The sequence below is a fragment of the Jaculus jaculus genome, chromosome 7 (assembly GCF_020740685.1).
Source record: "Jaculus jaculus isolate mJacJac1 chromosome 7, mJacJac1.mat.Y.cur, whole genome shotgun sequence".
Classification (NCBI taxonomy): Eukaryota; Metazoa; Chordata; class Mammalia; order Rodentia; family Dipodidae; genus Jaculus; species Jaculus jaculus.
In genome coordinates, this window is record NC_059108.1 from 126,725,277 (window position 1) to 126,741,360 (window position 16,084).

The following is a 16,084-nucleotide window of genomic DNA, read 5'->3' on the forward strand; positions in this document are numbered from 1 at the left end:
CCTCAAGGGATTAAGGACACCCTGTCCGTGGACTGGCCCATTATTAGTCCCATGAGTGAAGTTAAAAAAAAAAAACAAAACACACTTTGAGTAAATGGGCTTCACAGCATGTCAGAAGATCTCCAGTATGAAGCTGGGTTTCTCCTACCCACATACTGACCAGGCCCAGCCCTGTTTAGCTTCCCAGATCAGACAAGATCAGGCATGTTTAAGGTGGCACGGTCCTAGACAGGAAGCTGAGAAAAGTGCCTGCTGGACAGGCACTCAAACAAAGGGATACGGTGTGGCCCTTGTCCTTCCAACCTGGAGGACATCCTTGGCTCTAGGACATTCATACCTAGGCTGTTGGCCGTCGAGTCACTGGCTAGCCTCACCAGTGCACCTGGGGCACGTGCCTGCCCTTTCTTGTCCCCTAGAAACCAGCCCCTAGTAAAAGAAATAAAAAAGCCACCCAGAATGGGATGCCGCTAGCTGAATGGGTGGCTCAGCCCTTGAGGGGAACCCAGGCCCAGAGCCTGTGCTTCCTGCGATGGGCCTGGCTGTGCCTACAACTGCTACCATGTCACCTGCCCTAGCCACCTGGGGACAGCCCAGATGACGGGTCCAAGGCTTCTCATGATTGGGCTCCAAGCTTCTGCCCCTGCCCTCCACACAGTTGTCAGCCAGGTCCTGGGCCGGGCTCTTTCCATGCTCTGTGCAGAAGAGGGCTGACTATTGCTTGACGTGGCCCCTGCCACTTGGGTCGTCCACCTTCTGGTTGTGACCAGCAGAGACACCTCTTCCCCACCAGACCTCAGGACCCTGTTCAGAACTAGTTGTTTTCTCTGCCTTTTCCAGACAACTGTGATCCAGCAGCTTGGAGAGGCTGACTTCCACAGGGCGTAGGAGGTGGCACCTCCCTGAAGCTCCCCACAGAGGAGACCCCCCTCATGCCAGGATGGACGGTTGTGACCACACCTGTGCTTTGTGACAGCTGCCGCTGGCTGCCTATCCTGATCACGAGCAGCTCTGCCAGAACCCTCGGCTGGCTGTCATTTAATGCACATCCAACATGTAGTGTGCATGGCTGGCTCTGCTGTCTACCAGCTCGGCTCTGTCCCTAGCTCCCCAGGTCCCTGTGATTCTGCCAACACAGGCAGCCCTTCTTTGGGGTGAGTTCTGGAGACCAGGTGTTCCCGTGTGCTCTGTTTTCCACCTAGTCTTGGTGGATGTTTTGATTTCTAGTGGCCTGGTGATAGGTCTGTTATTCTCTAGCTATCAGGAGAGGTGTGAACCTATTTCTATAATGTGTGAAGAAAAACAGCATCAGCTGCTTAGAGGGTCTGCCTCTGCCCTGGGCATGGGCATCAGCAACAGGGGGCAGACCAGCCTCATCAGAAAGGCTCAGGCTGGGCTGGAGAGGTGGCTTAGCAGTTAAGACGCTTGCGAAGCCTGAGGACTTGTGTTGGACTGTCGAAGTCTCATGTAAGCCGGACGCACAGTGACACTCAGGCAAGGTCGCACATGCAAACAAAGGGGCAAACACGTCGGGAGTTTGATTGCAGTGACTGGAGGCCTTGGCACACCAATTCTCATTCTCTGTGTCTCTCTCTCTCAAAAAAAAAAAAAAAAAAACAAGAGAGAGAGAGAAAAAAAAAAGAAAGAAAAGCAGTATGTTGGGCTTGCCTCAAGTAAAAGAATAAACAAAGGCCAGGCTTTCTGTGACCCCTCCCCAGATGATGGGCATTCCCATAGTTGTGCCATCTGGCCCAATCAGCCTTTACTATGATCTGGTAAGGAGATAACAAGTATTATACCTATCTTACACCTGGGAAACAGAGGCTCTGCGAGGACCAGGAAGGCTGCCTGGGCTCTCCAGCTCGTGAGTGGGTGGGCTGAGGACACCCCCTGCTCAGACCAGATGGAGCGGGTTTGCTCTTAGTGGAGGTGCACAGACTTGGGGGGGGGGCACGGGTGAGCTCCCGCAGCAGCGAGCTCAGAGCCAGCCTCCTCTGAGCGCACATCTGCCCCCGCGTGCTGCTTTGGCTGCGGAAGGTCTGGCTCTCCCCGCAGGCCTTCCAAAGCCAGAGGTCATCCTGACAGGCCGACTAAGCCCAAAGCAGCCGCTTAATGTGTTTGATGGTCCCTGAAGGATTCGTCCTAGAGTAGCTAGCATGCAAACCTATCCTATCCTGGTCCTACAGGAATCCTATGTTGAAATGTTTCACAGTTACCCCTGCTTGTGACTTTGATGTGTTCTCTGACTCAGTTTCTGCATTCTCAAAAGTGTGCCTAAGGATCTGGGAAGCTGGCTCAGCAGTCAAAGGTTGCAAAGTCTGTCAGCCTGGGCTCCATTCCCAAGCCATCCATCTAGGCCTGATGCAAGAAGTGGTACAAACATCTGGCATTTGTTTGCAGTAGCAGTGGCCCTGGTGCACCCATACACAGACACAATCAAAGAAATAAATTTTAAAAGAAATGGCCCAAGCCGGGCATGGTGGCTCACGCCTTTGATCCCAACACTCGGGGCAGAGGTAGGAGGATCACCATGAGTTTGAGGCCACCCTGAGACTACATAGTGAATTCCAGGTCAGCCTGAGCCAGAGTGAGACCCTACCTCGAAAAAAACAAAATGGCCCAAGACCCACTTTGTTCTAGTGAACCGTTGATACCCCTTGGTCCTGTGCGCACGATGGGCTTGAGATAATCATGGGGTACAGTGTGGACTTAGGACAAGCACGGCCTATTGCACAGATGCCCGGGTCTGGACGTAGTTCTAATCTACTGCCTGTGGCCCCTGAAAGGCTGTTGGGACCTCAACCCAGCCCCAAGGCGACTATAGTTGGGGGAAAGAGGAAACTGTCTCAACACAAGTTGTGCCCAACTTAGCCTCCCCCATCCATGGCCTAGCTCCAGAGGAGGGAGAGGAAGAAGCGGCAGCGGGGCCTCTGTGTGTGTGTTAACCCCACACACCCTTCCGGGCAGCTCCGCATCCCCATGGTAGAGGCTAGGACAAAGGCTCACAGGTGCACAGACCAAGAAGTGGACCAGAGAGGTCCCCCCGCCGCAAGTCACAGTGACACTCTCCTAATCCTGTGCCTCTCACCCCACTCACAGCGGAGTTGGGGGGGCGGGAACAAAGAACAAGGAAAGAGCCTGGTTCAGGTTTATTCTTCCTTAGATAAATTTTGCCTGGAATATATTACAGTCAGGAGCTCTCGGCTTTCACTCAAAGGTAAGAAGTTATTGCAGTTGTGCCCCATGGACAGGAAGGTGGAAGAGAAACTTCTAGAAAGCTGCCTGTGCTCAGAGAAGGAATCCGTGCTGACAGTCAGGGCTGTCCTGCAGAAGTGTCCAGGGTTGGGGCTGAGAGCAGAAGAGGTGCAAGGGGCAACACGGTGGTCTGGGCTCTGGCAGCAGGAGGCCATTTCCCTACCAGAAGCAGCTTCCAGCAGTGGCCAGGCAGAGGGAACAGCAGAGCCAAGACCACAGGGGGGCCCTGGGCCCCACCACCGGTGCTCAGCCCCGCCGCAGCGCGTGCAGCCGATGCGCCACCTTCTCCAGCTCTGCCTCGATGGCGGACAGGCTCTCCAGCTCCTGGTCCTAGGAGAGAACACAGAAGGTCCCTTGGGGCCTGCGGCACCAATGTTGAGAACACAGTCAGCTGACTGGCTGGCCAGCTGTGTGGCCTCAGAGACTGCAGGGTGGGGGGACCTCGCCCATGTCACAAGGGCATTGCTGCCACACAGCTGGGATGTACTGGGTTTGATTGTTTTTTTTTGTTTTTTTTTTTTTAATATATTTTATTTATTTGAGAGAGAAAGAGGCAGAGAGAGAATGGATGCGCCAGGGCCTCCAGCCACTGCAAACGAACGGCTTACGTGGGTCCTGGAGAATTGAACCGGGATCCTTTGGCTTTGCAGGCAAATGCCTTAACCGCTAAGCCATCTCTCCAGCCCACTGTTTGTTGTTGTTGTTTTGTTTTTTTCTTAATGCACAAAAGGACTCCACACTACTCCCACTGGCCTCTTCGCCAGCCCTCACTCCCTCCTACAAGGTTCTAGACAGACGGGTCTGTTCTTTCTAGGTATGTGGTTTCCTAAAGGATTCTCCCTCAGACATCCATGAATGAGTGGCCTTCAGGATGGATGTGGCTTGGCCTCGGTTCATCCGTCTCCCACAGTCTTTGGACCTGTGGAGATTGTGGGAACCAATGCTGAGAACCCACCTCACATGGGCCTGCCCAGGGCTGGGCCCTGACCCTTGTTCCTGACCCTAGAGGATCCCAAGCTCCAAACAGGGTGGTCAGGAAAGCAAAAGACCCTCCTCTGCTGGGACCCAGTCACCTGAAGCCTTTAGACCCCTGGGAGCTTGGACAATGGCCGAACATCGAGAAAGGCCATCTCCCTGGCCTTGACCTGGGAGTTGTCACGTTTCTGGGATCCTCACCGTGGAGAGGCTAAGGGCAAACTTACTGCCCCTCTAAGAACCAGGACCACAGGGACACCAACAGTGCTTGCCTTATTTCAACCCTAGAGCCCTCAGTGTTGAAGCAGCCCCTGGGGTATGTGATTTCAGCGTTTCTAAGAAAGACCTCTACCTCACCCTGTCCCTAAGACCTGAGGTCTCCATTTCTCCTCCACCTATCACTGTAGGCTCCTTCCACCCATGAGAGAGAAGTCGGTGGATGTCTCTCTCTGGCTTCTCGGTGGGTAAGAGGGTGCCCAAGGTCACCCACCTAGCCCTGGTGTTACTGCTGCCACCCACCCCCCCATCACCAAGCAACACAGGCAGAGAGACCCTCTCTTAGCCCTCAATGCCAAGAGGAATCTCACTTAACAGAGCCTGGCTCCAAGTTCAGAGCACCCCACCCCCAAGAGGGGCTCCATCCTCTTCGTGTGGGCAGGGATGAACCTTGGGGTCAAGACCATGGATGGACATGGTACACCACATAGTCTGGATTCCCTCTTGAACACTGAGGCCTCAGTCAGGATGGAGCCCATCCCCACCCCTCTGTGGGGGCCATGTGCCCTGCACAAACCCTGAAGCTGCCCACACAGCCTCCAGTAGACCCAGGTTTTGAAGATCATGTGTGTTCTAGTCAGAACAATGAGGTCAGTAGAAAAGACCCCATCTCATACAAAGGCGGGACTGATGAGGCTCAGACAGGGACAATGACCTGCTCAAGGTTACACAGTTCAGAAGACACAGAACCAGGGCGCTGCATACACCCACACCCGAAGGCCCTGGGCCCCACTTTGCCATCATGGGTTGGATGTGGATCTAACCCGGGAGGAGGTGCCAATGGGGCTGGCTGGCAGCCAGGAGGACGTCACCACCAACTGCACTGTCTTCCTACATCATGGCTGGTTGGGTCCCTTTGCATCCTGTCTCCCTGTCCTCCCAGCTCTCAGGACCATCAGTATCCCTGGGAGACCCTAGCCAGTCCAGCCAGGCTCTCTACCCGAAGCCCCCCACCCCCACCCCGCCACACACTTGCAAAGTCCCTGCTTAGTGTCTCAGATGGGGCTGAGGCCTCCGGACCCGCTCATTCCCGCTGTCTGTCCAGCACTTTGGCTGCATGCCCGCTGTGAGCTGGTGCCCGGTTACGCTACCCAGGGAGCCCCTCTGAGCATGCTCCATCGGGCAAAGGCCGCCTAGGTGTGGCTGCCTTAGGCGGTACCAACCTCTGCTCTGCGGTTGGCGCTGCCCTCCTCCTCCTTCTTCTCTCCGGGGTCACTGTGGGTCTGCAGGGGCAGGCTGGCCTCCACACTGTCCTCCCGCGAGGACGGTGGGCTCCAGCCCCAGCGTGGCTGTGGCCCGGGTTCCCTGAAACCGTAGGGCCGGGCCCGGAAGGGGCGCTTCATGGAGCGGTCAGGGTCCTCCTCGCCCGGGCGCTTCTCTGCCGTCAGCTCCTTGGCCAGCTGCTCCATCCTGCCCCATCGCTTGGCACCCTCCCACTCCCTGGAGAGCCGCTGCTGCTCCTGCTGCTGCTGTGGCTGTAGCTCCTGGCTCTTCCCGCCCTGCAAGACATCTCCAGGGGCCCCTGGCATCACCTCTTCCTCCTCCTCTTCCTCCTCTTGCTCAGAGCGCTCCCACTGTCCCTTCCCCTTCGAGGGCCGAGCCTCTGCAGCGACCATCTTTCCACCTCCACCCACAGTCTGAGTCTCAGAGGGACCTGGAGTAGGTGACAGAAAAGAGCAACACGTGAGGAGCGGCTGCCACTCCCGGGGGCCTCTGTGTGGCCTCCACTAGGGCCAGGCTCCGACCCAGGGTCCAGCCAACCTCTCCACAATGGTCCTACTTGGAGCACGGAGCCATCTTGATGCTGTGTTTGGCAAGAGCCTCCCAGAGCTCAAAGGGAGTTGGTTAAGCCCTGCTGGCTGAAGTCCCCTCATCCTAAAGCCTTGTCCCAGTGTGGGTTAGCCTGGCCTCACTGGCATTCGCCCCACCCCTAGCTCAGCCTGCTTCCACCTGCCTCACTGTCTTCTCTCTGTTCCCCGAGTCCCGTCCACAAAGTCCCCCTCACCTCCTAGGTCAACCCATGCTGGAATCTCGGGTTTTCAGCTGTGTGACCTCAGACAACTTATGTAACCTCTCTGAGCCTCACTTGCCCTGCTGGACAAAGGAGTACCTCTCAGGACTGTTATGGGGGTGGGCTAAGATGATGTATGACAGCCCTCCTGCCCCTCCCCAGACAACCTGTCGAGGTTCCAGTGACCATACATGCTGTCACCTTTCTGGATCTCCTTGTAGTCAAGGCCAGAGTCAAAGCCACGGCCAGAGCTGGGTGCTGCCGTGGGGCCTTCTTCCTCCTCAGGCCCCGCCTTCTCTTCAGCCTCCCCCTCCTCCTCCTCTTCCTGTCTGGGCTGCTGGTCTTGCTGAGCACTCAGACCCTCCTCTATGTCCTCTGCAGCCTGTGGGGGTGGGTGTTCCCGGCCGGGGAGGCTGGCTGGTGGCTGGGTGTTGGTGACATCCTTTTCCCCATGCCCCACCATGGGCGAGTCTTGCTTTGGCTCTAGGAAGGCCTGGGGCCTGGCTCCCTCGGTGACCCCGCCACCCTGCGGTGCCTCTTCAGAATCCTCTCTTTTCTCCACAGTGTCCTTGGAGGGTGCCTCTGCTGTCTCCTCTGTGGAAGCAATAGGACAGAGTCAGACCAGGGTCCAGGCTGCTCTCCAGAGGCCAAACTCAAGTTGTTGTCATCAGACATCTTGGCCCCCAGGAAGCACAATGCAAGACAAGGATTAGGGTCCCCCTTCCATGTTGTGGCTTGGTCTGAGTACAACCGGAGTGGTCTTTCATTTTGCTTTTTATAACAGAAGATGATTTCAGAGTGCAAATAAAAACCAATGGACATTGAAGTGGCCCCGGAAGGCAGAGTGAACGCTGAACTGAAAATGAGGATGGCAGCTGGACCAGACTGCTGTGTGGTTTGGGGCAAAGTGCTCATAACCTCTCTGTGTAAGAAGCCCATTCCCGCATGCCCACGCGGGCTGCTCTGTCTTGTGGAATTTTCTTGAAGACGGCCTCTAAACAGTGAAAATCCCTTCTGTCCCCAGAATGACTACTGTTGAACAAGTGTCACCTCAGGGGACAGATGCTGCCGTGTCCAGTCCACAGAAACGCAACCTAGTGCTCAGGGATGAGACAGGCTTAGGAGACAAACCTTCACATCCCTCCTCCAAATGCCAAGTTCAGGGTCTCTGTAGTAAAACCTTCCAGGCACACTCACATGCACTTGCACACACACATGTGCACACACACACGGAGGTGCCACATGTCCCCCCTCTCGCTGCCCACATGGGCTCCACAGTGATCCAAACTCCCCTTCCCATGGAAGCTGGATGTGGGAATCCACACAGCATTCCATGCAGCACAAGGGTGACGGAGCAGCCAATGTGTGGGTGGCCACTCACACCTACAGGTGTCCCCACTTGCCCCAGAGGGAGATCACAGACTAGCTCCTGGGAACTGGCCTTGCCACCCACCTCCTGCATGAGAAGCGGCGCTGTGGGTGTCATTTGTGGATCTTCCCAGGCAGGTGAGGGACAAGGAACCATGTTATTGAGCCATGACTTCTTTGAGCCCTTTAAAGGCTCTTCGGTTTCACCGGTGGCCCAAGGTCATTTCACGTTTTGAGCCTGTTCCTTCGGACCCTCCTACAACAGCTATTCTAAGACATCGCCAAGATCCAGGAGGGCAGCTGCTGGGGACATGGATCCACGGCAGGGCCCAGTGTCGATGCTGCTCACCTGCCGTGTCAGACACTGTCTAGCCTAGAACACCACGGCTGGCGTGGGGACCAGCAGAGACCTTTGGTTGTCGTGTGGCTTCACTTTCTGGACCTCCACTTCCCCTTATGCAGAGAGAAGGGAATGGCAGCCACCTTCAAGAGCTCACAGAAGTTCCTGCTCTGAGGACACTCTGCCTCCTCCCACCGCTGCCAGCCAGGCTACACTGACCTTCTGCCTTGGCCTCAGGGTCCTGGTTCTCCAGCACCTCCGAGAGTTCATCCTCGAAGTCGCCGTGCTGCTGCTTCTGCTGCTGGACCCGCTCGGTGGCCCCTGGTATGGGGGGCGGGAGGGAAGGTTCCATGTGGTCAAGCCCTGTATCTGTCCATGACTTTGAAGGCCCCACCTCCATGTAGCAAACTGCACAGCGTTCCAGGCCTGCCCAAAAAGATGCTGGGGGCACAGTCTCTCAACCCCAATCTGAGGCCTATCAGGCAGCCACGCCACCTCTCTGACTCAGTTTCTCCACCAGGAAAGGAGAACAAGCCCTGTCTATTTCGCACAGGGCAATAAAGACCCAAGTGGGGTTGAGGATTCCGGATCAGCAGAAGGAGGAACACTCATGACCCAGCTGTGGCTTGGGGACCTTGTAGTCAGAGGCCACAGCAGCTGTTGGGCCCCCTGTGGGTGTTTTTGGTTCGGGCCATGGCAGTCTGGAGAAGGCCAAGTGCTGGGCCTGCCTCCAAAGCCAGGAGCACATCTGCTCTGCATCCCAGAGCCCCTGCTGCTGCCGCCTCCCGAGCATCCTACGCTACTTCTGGACCCGATGCTGGCCTCGCGGCCAGGCCAACTCTGTAGCTGCTGGTGGCTTTCCTCATGACAGGAACCCTGTGGGCCCGGGATTGTGCCCAGCCTGGCCACAGACAGACGTGGATACCAGGCCACTCCTGGCCATGTGCCAGCTCTGTGATCTTGGGCAGTGTGGGTCCCCTGAGGTCCAGATGCTCATCAATTGGATGGGTGCTTCATGGTGGGTGCTAATATAGAGGCTGTGTGTGAAGATGCTACAGGCACCCAACAGGGCATGGAGGGACACCAAAGATGGCTGGAGACACAAGTAGTGAACTCAATGGAAAACAGCCGAGTGTGTACCAGACGCTGTGTAAGTTCCTTGAACATTTGTGTGCATGGTGGGGGACATACTCCTCTCCAACAGTCTCCACTGACATAGTGAATCATTGAAATGTAACATTAGCCATTCAGTATTTAATTTTAAAACTATCATATCATCATATAATATGTAATGTTTTGTTAAAAAGAGCAAACCCTAGACTGGGTGTGGTGGCACACACCTTTAGTCTCAGCACTCCATTGGCAGAGGTAGGAGTATCGCTGTGAGTTCAAGGCCACTCTGAGACAACATAGTGAATTCCAGGTCAGCCTGGGCTAGAGTGTGATCCTACCTTGAAAAGCAAACAAAATTTGCAAACCCAGGGCTAGGTGTGGTGGGACAGGCCTTTAGTCCCAGCACTTGGAATGCATAGGTAGGGGATCGCTGTGAGTTCAGGACCAGCCTAGAACTACAGAGGGAGTTCCAGGTCAGCTTGGGCGAGAGTGAGCAAACCCAGGTGGGCATGGCAGTACATACTTGTAACCCCAGCGCTCAGATGGCTGAAGGCAAAAGGACTGCAAGTTCAAGGGCCCTGTGGGCTACTCCGCGAGGCCTTGCCTCAAGCAAACAAACAAGTACAAACTCAAACCCAGAGTTATTGGTATCAAAATTATTAACAAAGGCAATAATGGCTGCAGCAGAGACTACATGCCAGGCACACATTTCATCCTTGCATAACCATCAGAGGATCAGATAGTATAGTACCTGCCTGGCATGCAAGAAGCCTTGGGTTCAATCACCAACACTGCGTCACCTGGGTCTGGTGACACCTGCCAGTAACCCCAGGATTTGGGAGGATAAGAGGCAGGAGGGTCAGGAGATCAAAGTTACCCTTGACTACATATCAAATTTGAGGCCAGCCTGGGCTAACATGACACTCTATGTCAAAAAAAAAAAAATCCAGGGCTGGATAAATGGCTTAGTGGTTAGTTAACACCCTTGCTTGCCAAGCCTAAGGACCTAGGTTCAATTCCCCAGGACCTACATAAGCCAGATGCACAAAGTAGCAGATTCATTTAGAGTTCATTTGCAATGGCTAGAGTCTCTGATGCACCCATACTCTTCCTCTCTTTCTCTCAGATAAATAAAAATAAATGTTTTTTATTGCTGCTCAATTTATAATAGCTGGGAAATGGAACCAGACTAGATGTCCCTCAACTGATGAGTGGATAATGAAGATGTGGCACATTTATACAATGGAGTTCTTTCTACTCAGTGGTAAAGAAAAATGAAGTCATTAAATTTGAAGAAAAATGGATGGATCTGTAAAGGATTATACTAAGTGAGGTAACCCAGGCCCAGAAAGCCAAGTGCCATATGTTCTCCCTCATATGTGGATCCTAACTACAGATGATTGGGTTTCTGTATGAGAAGGAAAAAACTCAGTAGCAGAGGCCAGTAAGTTAAAAAGGAGACATAAAGGGTAGAGAAAGGAAGGGAGGAGGGTACTTAATAGGTTGGTATTGTATATATGTAAGTAGAATGATTGAGATGGGGAGGTAATATGATGGAGAATGGAATTTCAAAGGGGAAAGTGCAGGGGGGGAAGGGTATTACCATGAGATATTTTTTATAATCATGGAAAATGTTAATAAAAATTGTAAAAAGATTAAAAAAAAGAAAAGAAAAAAAATCCAGGACTGGGCATGGCGGTGCACGCCTGTGATGTCAGCGTGAGTTCAAAGGCCGCCCTGAGACCCCATAGTGAACTCCAGGTCAGCCTGGGCTAGACCAAGACCCTACCTTGAAAAGAAAAAAAAAAAAAGAAAGAAAGAGAATCACTAGGAGATGGCCACTCCCTCCCAGTGCACAATTTCATTTACAGAAGTGAGGAGCCCTCTGGCCTCCTCTTGAAATGACTGCTCCCTGAGATGACTGCTCAGAGACCAGGGGTGTGAGCAGAGCTGGATCTGCACTTGGTGGGTTCTACTCGACTTCGTGACCTCGGGAGAATCACTCAGCCTCTCCGAACCTTGACCTCTTCAGCACTATCAATCACAGACTGCACTGGGGCATGGCGGACCCGACTGCTCTGCTCTAAAGCTGAGTAACTTCCATCTTGGTTCTCCAGCGCTTGGTTTACTGGCCTTTTCCCAGAACTGTGCACAGTGCTGGAAATACCTTGGAAAGCCAGATCCTGGAGCTCCTTCAGCAGATTCTGGTGTCGCAGGATGGAAAGGATCCGCTCGTCTGCAGGAGGGAACACAGTTATGGGTGGACTGCCTCAAAAGATCATCACGATTTTCAGCTGAGCACAAGCATTTATTCTGGGAACTCAGCACCCGGGCGGCGGTGGCAAGATGGGAGCTTGATACGCTTGGGAAATTCCTCTTTCCCAAGGCGTGAATCAGTTTTCTACCGCAGCAGAACGCTTGGCCACTGACCCTGTGCCTAGCCCTCAGCCAAGGGCAGCAGGCCCTGGGCACGAGAAAAGGTCTAACACGCTTCCTACCTCCATGGTTTTGCCCATGTTGTCTGCCCCTCCCACCCGCCTTCCTTCAGTTCCTCCCTGTCCATGACCAGCACTGCTTTCAAAACACCACCTCGGCCAACTCCATCCTGCTGCTGATCAAACTGGACTGTCAGTCTGGAAAGACACGGTCATTGTGAAGCCCACAACCAAAATCTTCTTGTTTAGCATATATCAGCGCCAGAGGGGCTCCTGACGCTGAGTGTATAGCACACAAAACCGTGGTCCACAAGGTGTGCTCCCAGAACCCCCTCATTCTGCCTAGGATTCTAGTTAACTGCTGCATGTCTGCCAGTCTGGAAGCCCCTCAGCTCCCAGCACAGCACTGGCCCAGCAGTGCTGGGTGAAATGGTTAATCCTATCAAGAGCTGTTTACTACCTCCTGGCCTCATAGACCCTCCTCCAGCCTCTGGCCCTTACCTCCTTGGAGGGTCTCCAGACAGTCAAGGCTGACAGGCATGGGGCTGGGCTTGGACAGAGAGTCAGAGATGACCTCCAAGACGCATCTCATCACCTGGCGAGAGAGCAGGGTAGGCTGGGGCTGGGCTGGGTACAGGGCTCAGCTCCTGCGAAGGGCATGGGAAAACTTCCCAGGACGTGGCCGGCGGGAGTCCATGGAGCCCAGCACTGCTTCTGTAGCCAGACCGTCAGAGCCATGGAGAAAGAAAAGCCTCCAGTGGTGTGTACCATGGGCCAGGCACTCTAATCACATGGCCAGGGGAACAGGGTCCCCCAAGGAGACCACAGGGAAGGAGGAGTGGGATAGGTATGTGGCATCTTCTCATCCCTAAGGAGGTTCTCCACGGGAGAGGTGAACCAGGAGGACAGCTAGTCACAGGTCACGCTCCTGCAGATGCCCCAGGCCACAACACCCCCCAGACTGCCCAGAGTAGAACAAAGACCTCCGTGTCTGGAGACAGAACCAGCATCCAGAGTGCTGCTACGTGTAGGCAGAAATAAAATCATAAGAGAGAGCTGGGCGTGGTGGTGCACACCTCTAATACCAGCACTTGGGAGGCAGAGGTAGGAGGATCATCATGAATCCGAGGCCACCCTGAGACTACAGAGTGAATTCCAGGTCAGCCTGGGCTAGAATGAGACCCTACCTCAACCCCCCTACATAAAAAGTCACCCTCAATAAATAATTTAATAAAAAGAAGAAAATCATAGTGTGGCTCCACATTGTCCCACCGTATGAATCTTATGGCTGGATGCGGGACACCCACTGGCTACCTCTGGCTGCCCATCCCAGGCCAATAACATGCGTCTTTGAATGTCTTATCTACGTCAGCAGGGTGCGGTGGGTAGCCCAGCACAAGCTGGATGGTCTTTGAAGACGGTGCTCACTAGCGTGGTATGCTAGCTGTGAGATCCTGGGTAAGTGACCTAACTTCTCTGAGCCTCAGTTTCCTCCTATGTAAAGTGGGAGTGAGAAAGCTTTCCTACAGACCTCCTAGGGTGAGGAGGCACAGATGGGAAAGTTTCCACCAACTGCCCCCCCCCCACACACACACACAGGGAGGGACTTGAGACTTCACCTCCAACAGTCTACAACTGAGTGGAGGAGCTGAAGGTGTCAGACACGCGACAGGCAAAGCTGGCAGTAAGCGAGGGGGCGGGAGGCTGCATCTGTGCTATGCCAGGACAACATGTCCACAGCTCCAGGATGGCAAGCTGGCAGACACTCTCAGACTGTGCAGTGGCAACCTAAAGGGAACATTCTGTCTTACCCAGCTGCTGGTGCCTCTGAACCCAGCCTGCTGGGTATACTGTGGTAGCCAGAGTGGATTCCCAAGGGGGACTTGACAAGCCTCACCCAGCAACCAGCACTTTGCATCTCCCTGCGGCCCTAGACCTTGCTTGGGCAGTGTCAGACAAGCCGTCAGTGGAGGCAGATTCTGCTAGACGGTACTGGGTAGTGGTCCCAAGAGGGCTGGAGAGTCCATTAATTTGCTGAGTACTTCACACTCATGATTCTAACTCTTCACATCTCCCAAGGAAAGAGAGGCAAGAGGACTCACAGGAAGTTCAGGCATTTCCCCCAAGGCTGACCTGCTCAAATGACCAGCAAAGGTTTAACTGCTGAGCTACGTGCAACTAAACACGCACACGCGCACTCGGGGAAATAGACCCAAATAAATTGAGGTCGAAATCTCTTCAATGCATTTGGTTTTGAAATGTGGTCTCCTAGAAGAAAACAGCCCTTGGAATCCCTGATATTCAAACAGAGATAGATGTGAGCTCATAACCTGGATAGACAGCCCCAGCTCAGAGAAAGAACCCCAAGCATATGTCAGGTGTACAGTGTTTCTTATTGCCGGAGGGATCCCGGCTGGTATATCCGAAGGCCCTTTCCTAGGCGACCTCCACCATCAGACAGCTCTAGATGGCAGGGCACAGGGTCAAGAGTGTGTCTGCTGTGGCCCGAGGGCCTGCAGCGGAGGGATGTGGTTAGCAGAGGGATGAGCAAAGGGGAGGCTACGACCGGGCTGGTCTGTGGACATCTGGGATCACAAGAAGCCACATCCCCAGCCCCTGGTGAACCTAGTGCACCAGGAGTGTTTAGGGCAGGGGCCTGGCCACAGAAGTCCCCACAGTTGGACAGCAGGGAAAACCAGGCATCTGTGATGTCTTCTTAGGCAAGCTGTCCCCCGGCTCAGCCGCCGCAGTGCTGGCTTTTTGGCTTTCTGCCAGACTCACTCCTGCAGCTGCCCGAGGACTAGCCATGAGGTGCCCTCAGGGCCACCGCCCCTTCCCAGGGACCCCCCCCACTCCCCCTTCTTACCTTGGTGTCCCCCTTTGACATAGGACTGTTCACAGGGAGGGCAGACACTGGGGAGAGAGAGGGGGATCACTCATCTGTACCTAGAGGGACCCAGTCGCCCAGCTCCCTCTCAAACGGCCCCTACCCCCCCCCCCACGAGAGGCCAGAGCTGACTCTGCTTCCCACACACACACACATGCTGCCCCAGGAGGGTGGCCCCCCAGAGGCAGCCCTGACTGGGCCTCAGCACTTCCCCTGGGATGTGCAAACAGAAAAAGCAAGTGCAATGAACACAAGGCTAACCCTACAACAGGACTGGGATGGGCAAAGGGAGAGACCCCAGGGGTGGCTGGCAAGAGCTGGGCATGGGGTGGGGATGAGAGGCAACCCCGAGAGAGAGAGAGAGAAAGAGAAAGAGAGAGAGAGAGAGAGAGAGAGAGAGAGAGAGGTCAAGGGCAGAAGGGGGAGTAGAAGAATGGAAGAGGGAGAGGGGTGCGGAAGGGGGTGGGGGTGGCGGCAGTGCCAGTGACCTTGGCGGAGCAGGGACAGCGGGCAGGGGCGTGTGGAGGGGGTGGTCCATCCCACGGGGGCGTTGCGGGGCCGGGCACGAGGTAGGGGTGCTGTCCGCGGTGCTGAAGCCCGGGGCGCCGCGCCGTGAGGGAGCCTGGCCCTGGGGCAGGAGCAGGCAGGACGCGGGGACCCCACGGGCTCCCCACCACCACCACCCTCCGCGCGCTGCTCACCTTGCCCGGCGCACAGCAGCAGCGCCAGGGCGGCGGCGGCGGAGTGCATGGCGAGCCGGGTGCGGAGCGGGTGGCGGGGCGGCCGGGCCCGAGGCGACGCGGGCACCAGGGACGCAGACACGGAGACCGGCGAGCGTGGGTCCGAGCTCCGCCCGCGGGGAATCTGCTCCGCGCGGGGCCCGGGCACTGCGGTCACGGTAGCAGCAGCAGCCGCCGCCGCCGTGCGCCCCGCTTATATACACCCCGGGCCCGGAAGTGACGTCATCGCCCGCCCTCCTCACCCCCTCTCTCCCCCACCCCCGGGGGGTCCAAGCCAGCTCGCTCCACCTCCAGCCCCACTTCAGCGCCTCTCGGCTTCCAGCACTCCGTCCTACCTGGGGGCTGCGAAGACTATCCCGGCTTCCGGGAAGGAAGTGGCAGAGCTCAGCCTCCACCTGTCTGTCTGCTGTGCGTCCTTGGGCAAGTCACACCCCGTCTCTGAGCCTCCAGGTCTTCCAGCTGTTCCCTGATCCCTGCTGAGTGTCCCTCGGCTCGACAGGGTTTCTCTTGATTTTCACCTGCTAGAGAGGCAGGCTTGTGCCATTCAGGGCTCCCCGGAATATCTAGGAGGTCCCACAGGGGCCTGTGGACCTCCACCTGAGTCAGGCCTGGCTCTGGCCATCCAGTTTTGTGCTTTCATATTTGGTCACTTCATATTGATTTGGTGAGGGTTTTTTTTCGTGGGGG

The 16,084-nt window shown here is 55.4% G+C and overlaps 1 protein-coding gene across 1 annotated transcript; it reads right to left on the reverse strand.

Moving 5' to 3' along the window:
* Window positions 1-3,131: 3,131 nt before the first annotated feature.
* Window positions 3,132-15,436, reverse strand: Chga (chromogranin A). Its single transcript, XM_045154786.1, has 8 exons — window positions 15,359-15,436; window positions 14,637-14,683; window positions 12,272-12,365; window positions 11,503-11,571; window positions 8,442-8,543; window positions 6,716-7,108; window positions 5,667-6,157; window positions 3,132-3,582 (listed from the first exon to the last, which is right to left on the reverse strand). The coding sequence occupies exons 1-8, from the start codon at window positions 15,405-15,407 to the stop codon at window positions 3,499-3,501; spliced, it is 1,329 nt and encodes a 442-aa protein (XP_045010721.1). The 5' UTR covers window positions 15,408-15,436; the 3' UTR covers window positions 3,132-3,498.
* Between the last annotated feature and the right edge of the window lie 648 nt (window positions 15,437-16,084).

Coding starts and splice junctions, on each gene's coding strand:
- Chga (XM_045154786.1), bottom strand. CDS start 15,407: ATGCACTCCGCCGCCGCCGCCCTGGCGCTGCTGCTGTGCGCCGGGCAA. Junction 11,572..12,271: donor TCTGGAGACCCTCCAAGGAG/GTAAGGGCCAGA, acceptor TCCCTCCTGCAG/ACGAGCGGATCCTTTCCATC. Junction 7,109..8,441: donor CCCTGAGGCCAAGGCAGAAG/GTCAGTGTAGCC, acceptor TTGCTTCCACAG/AGGAGACAGCAGAGGCACCC.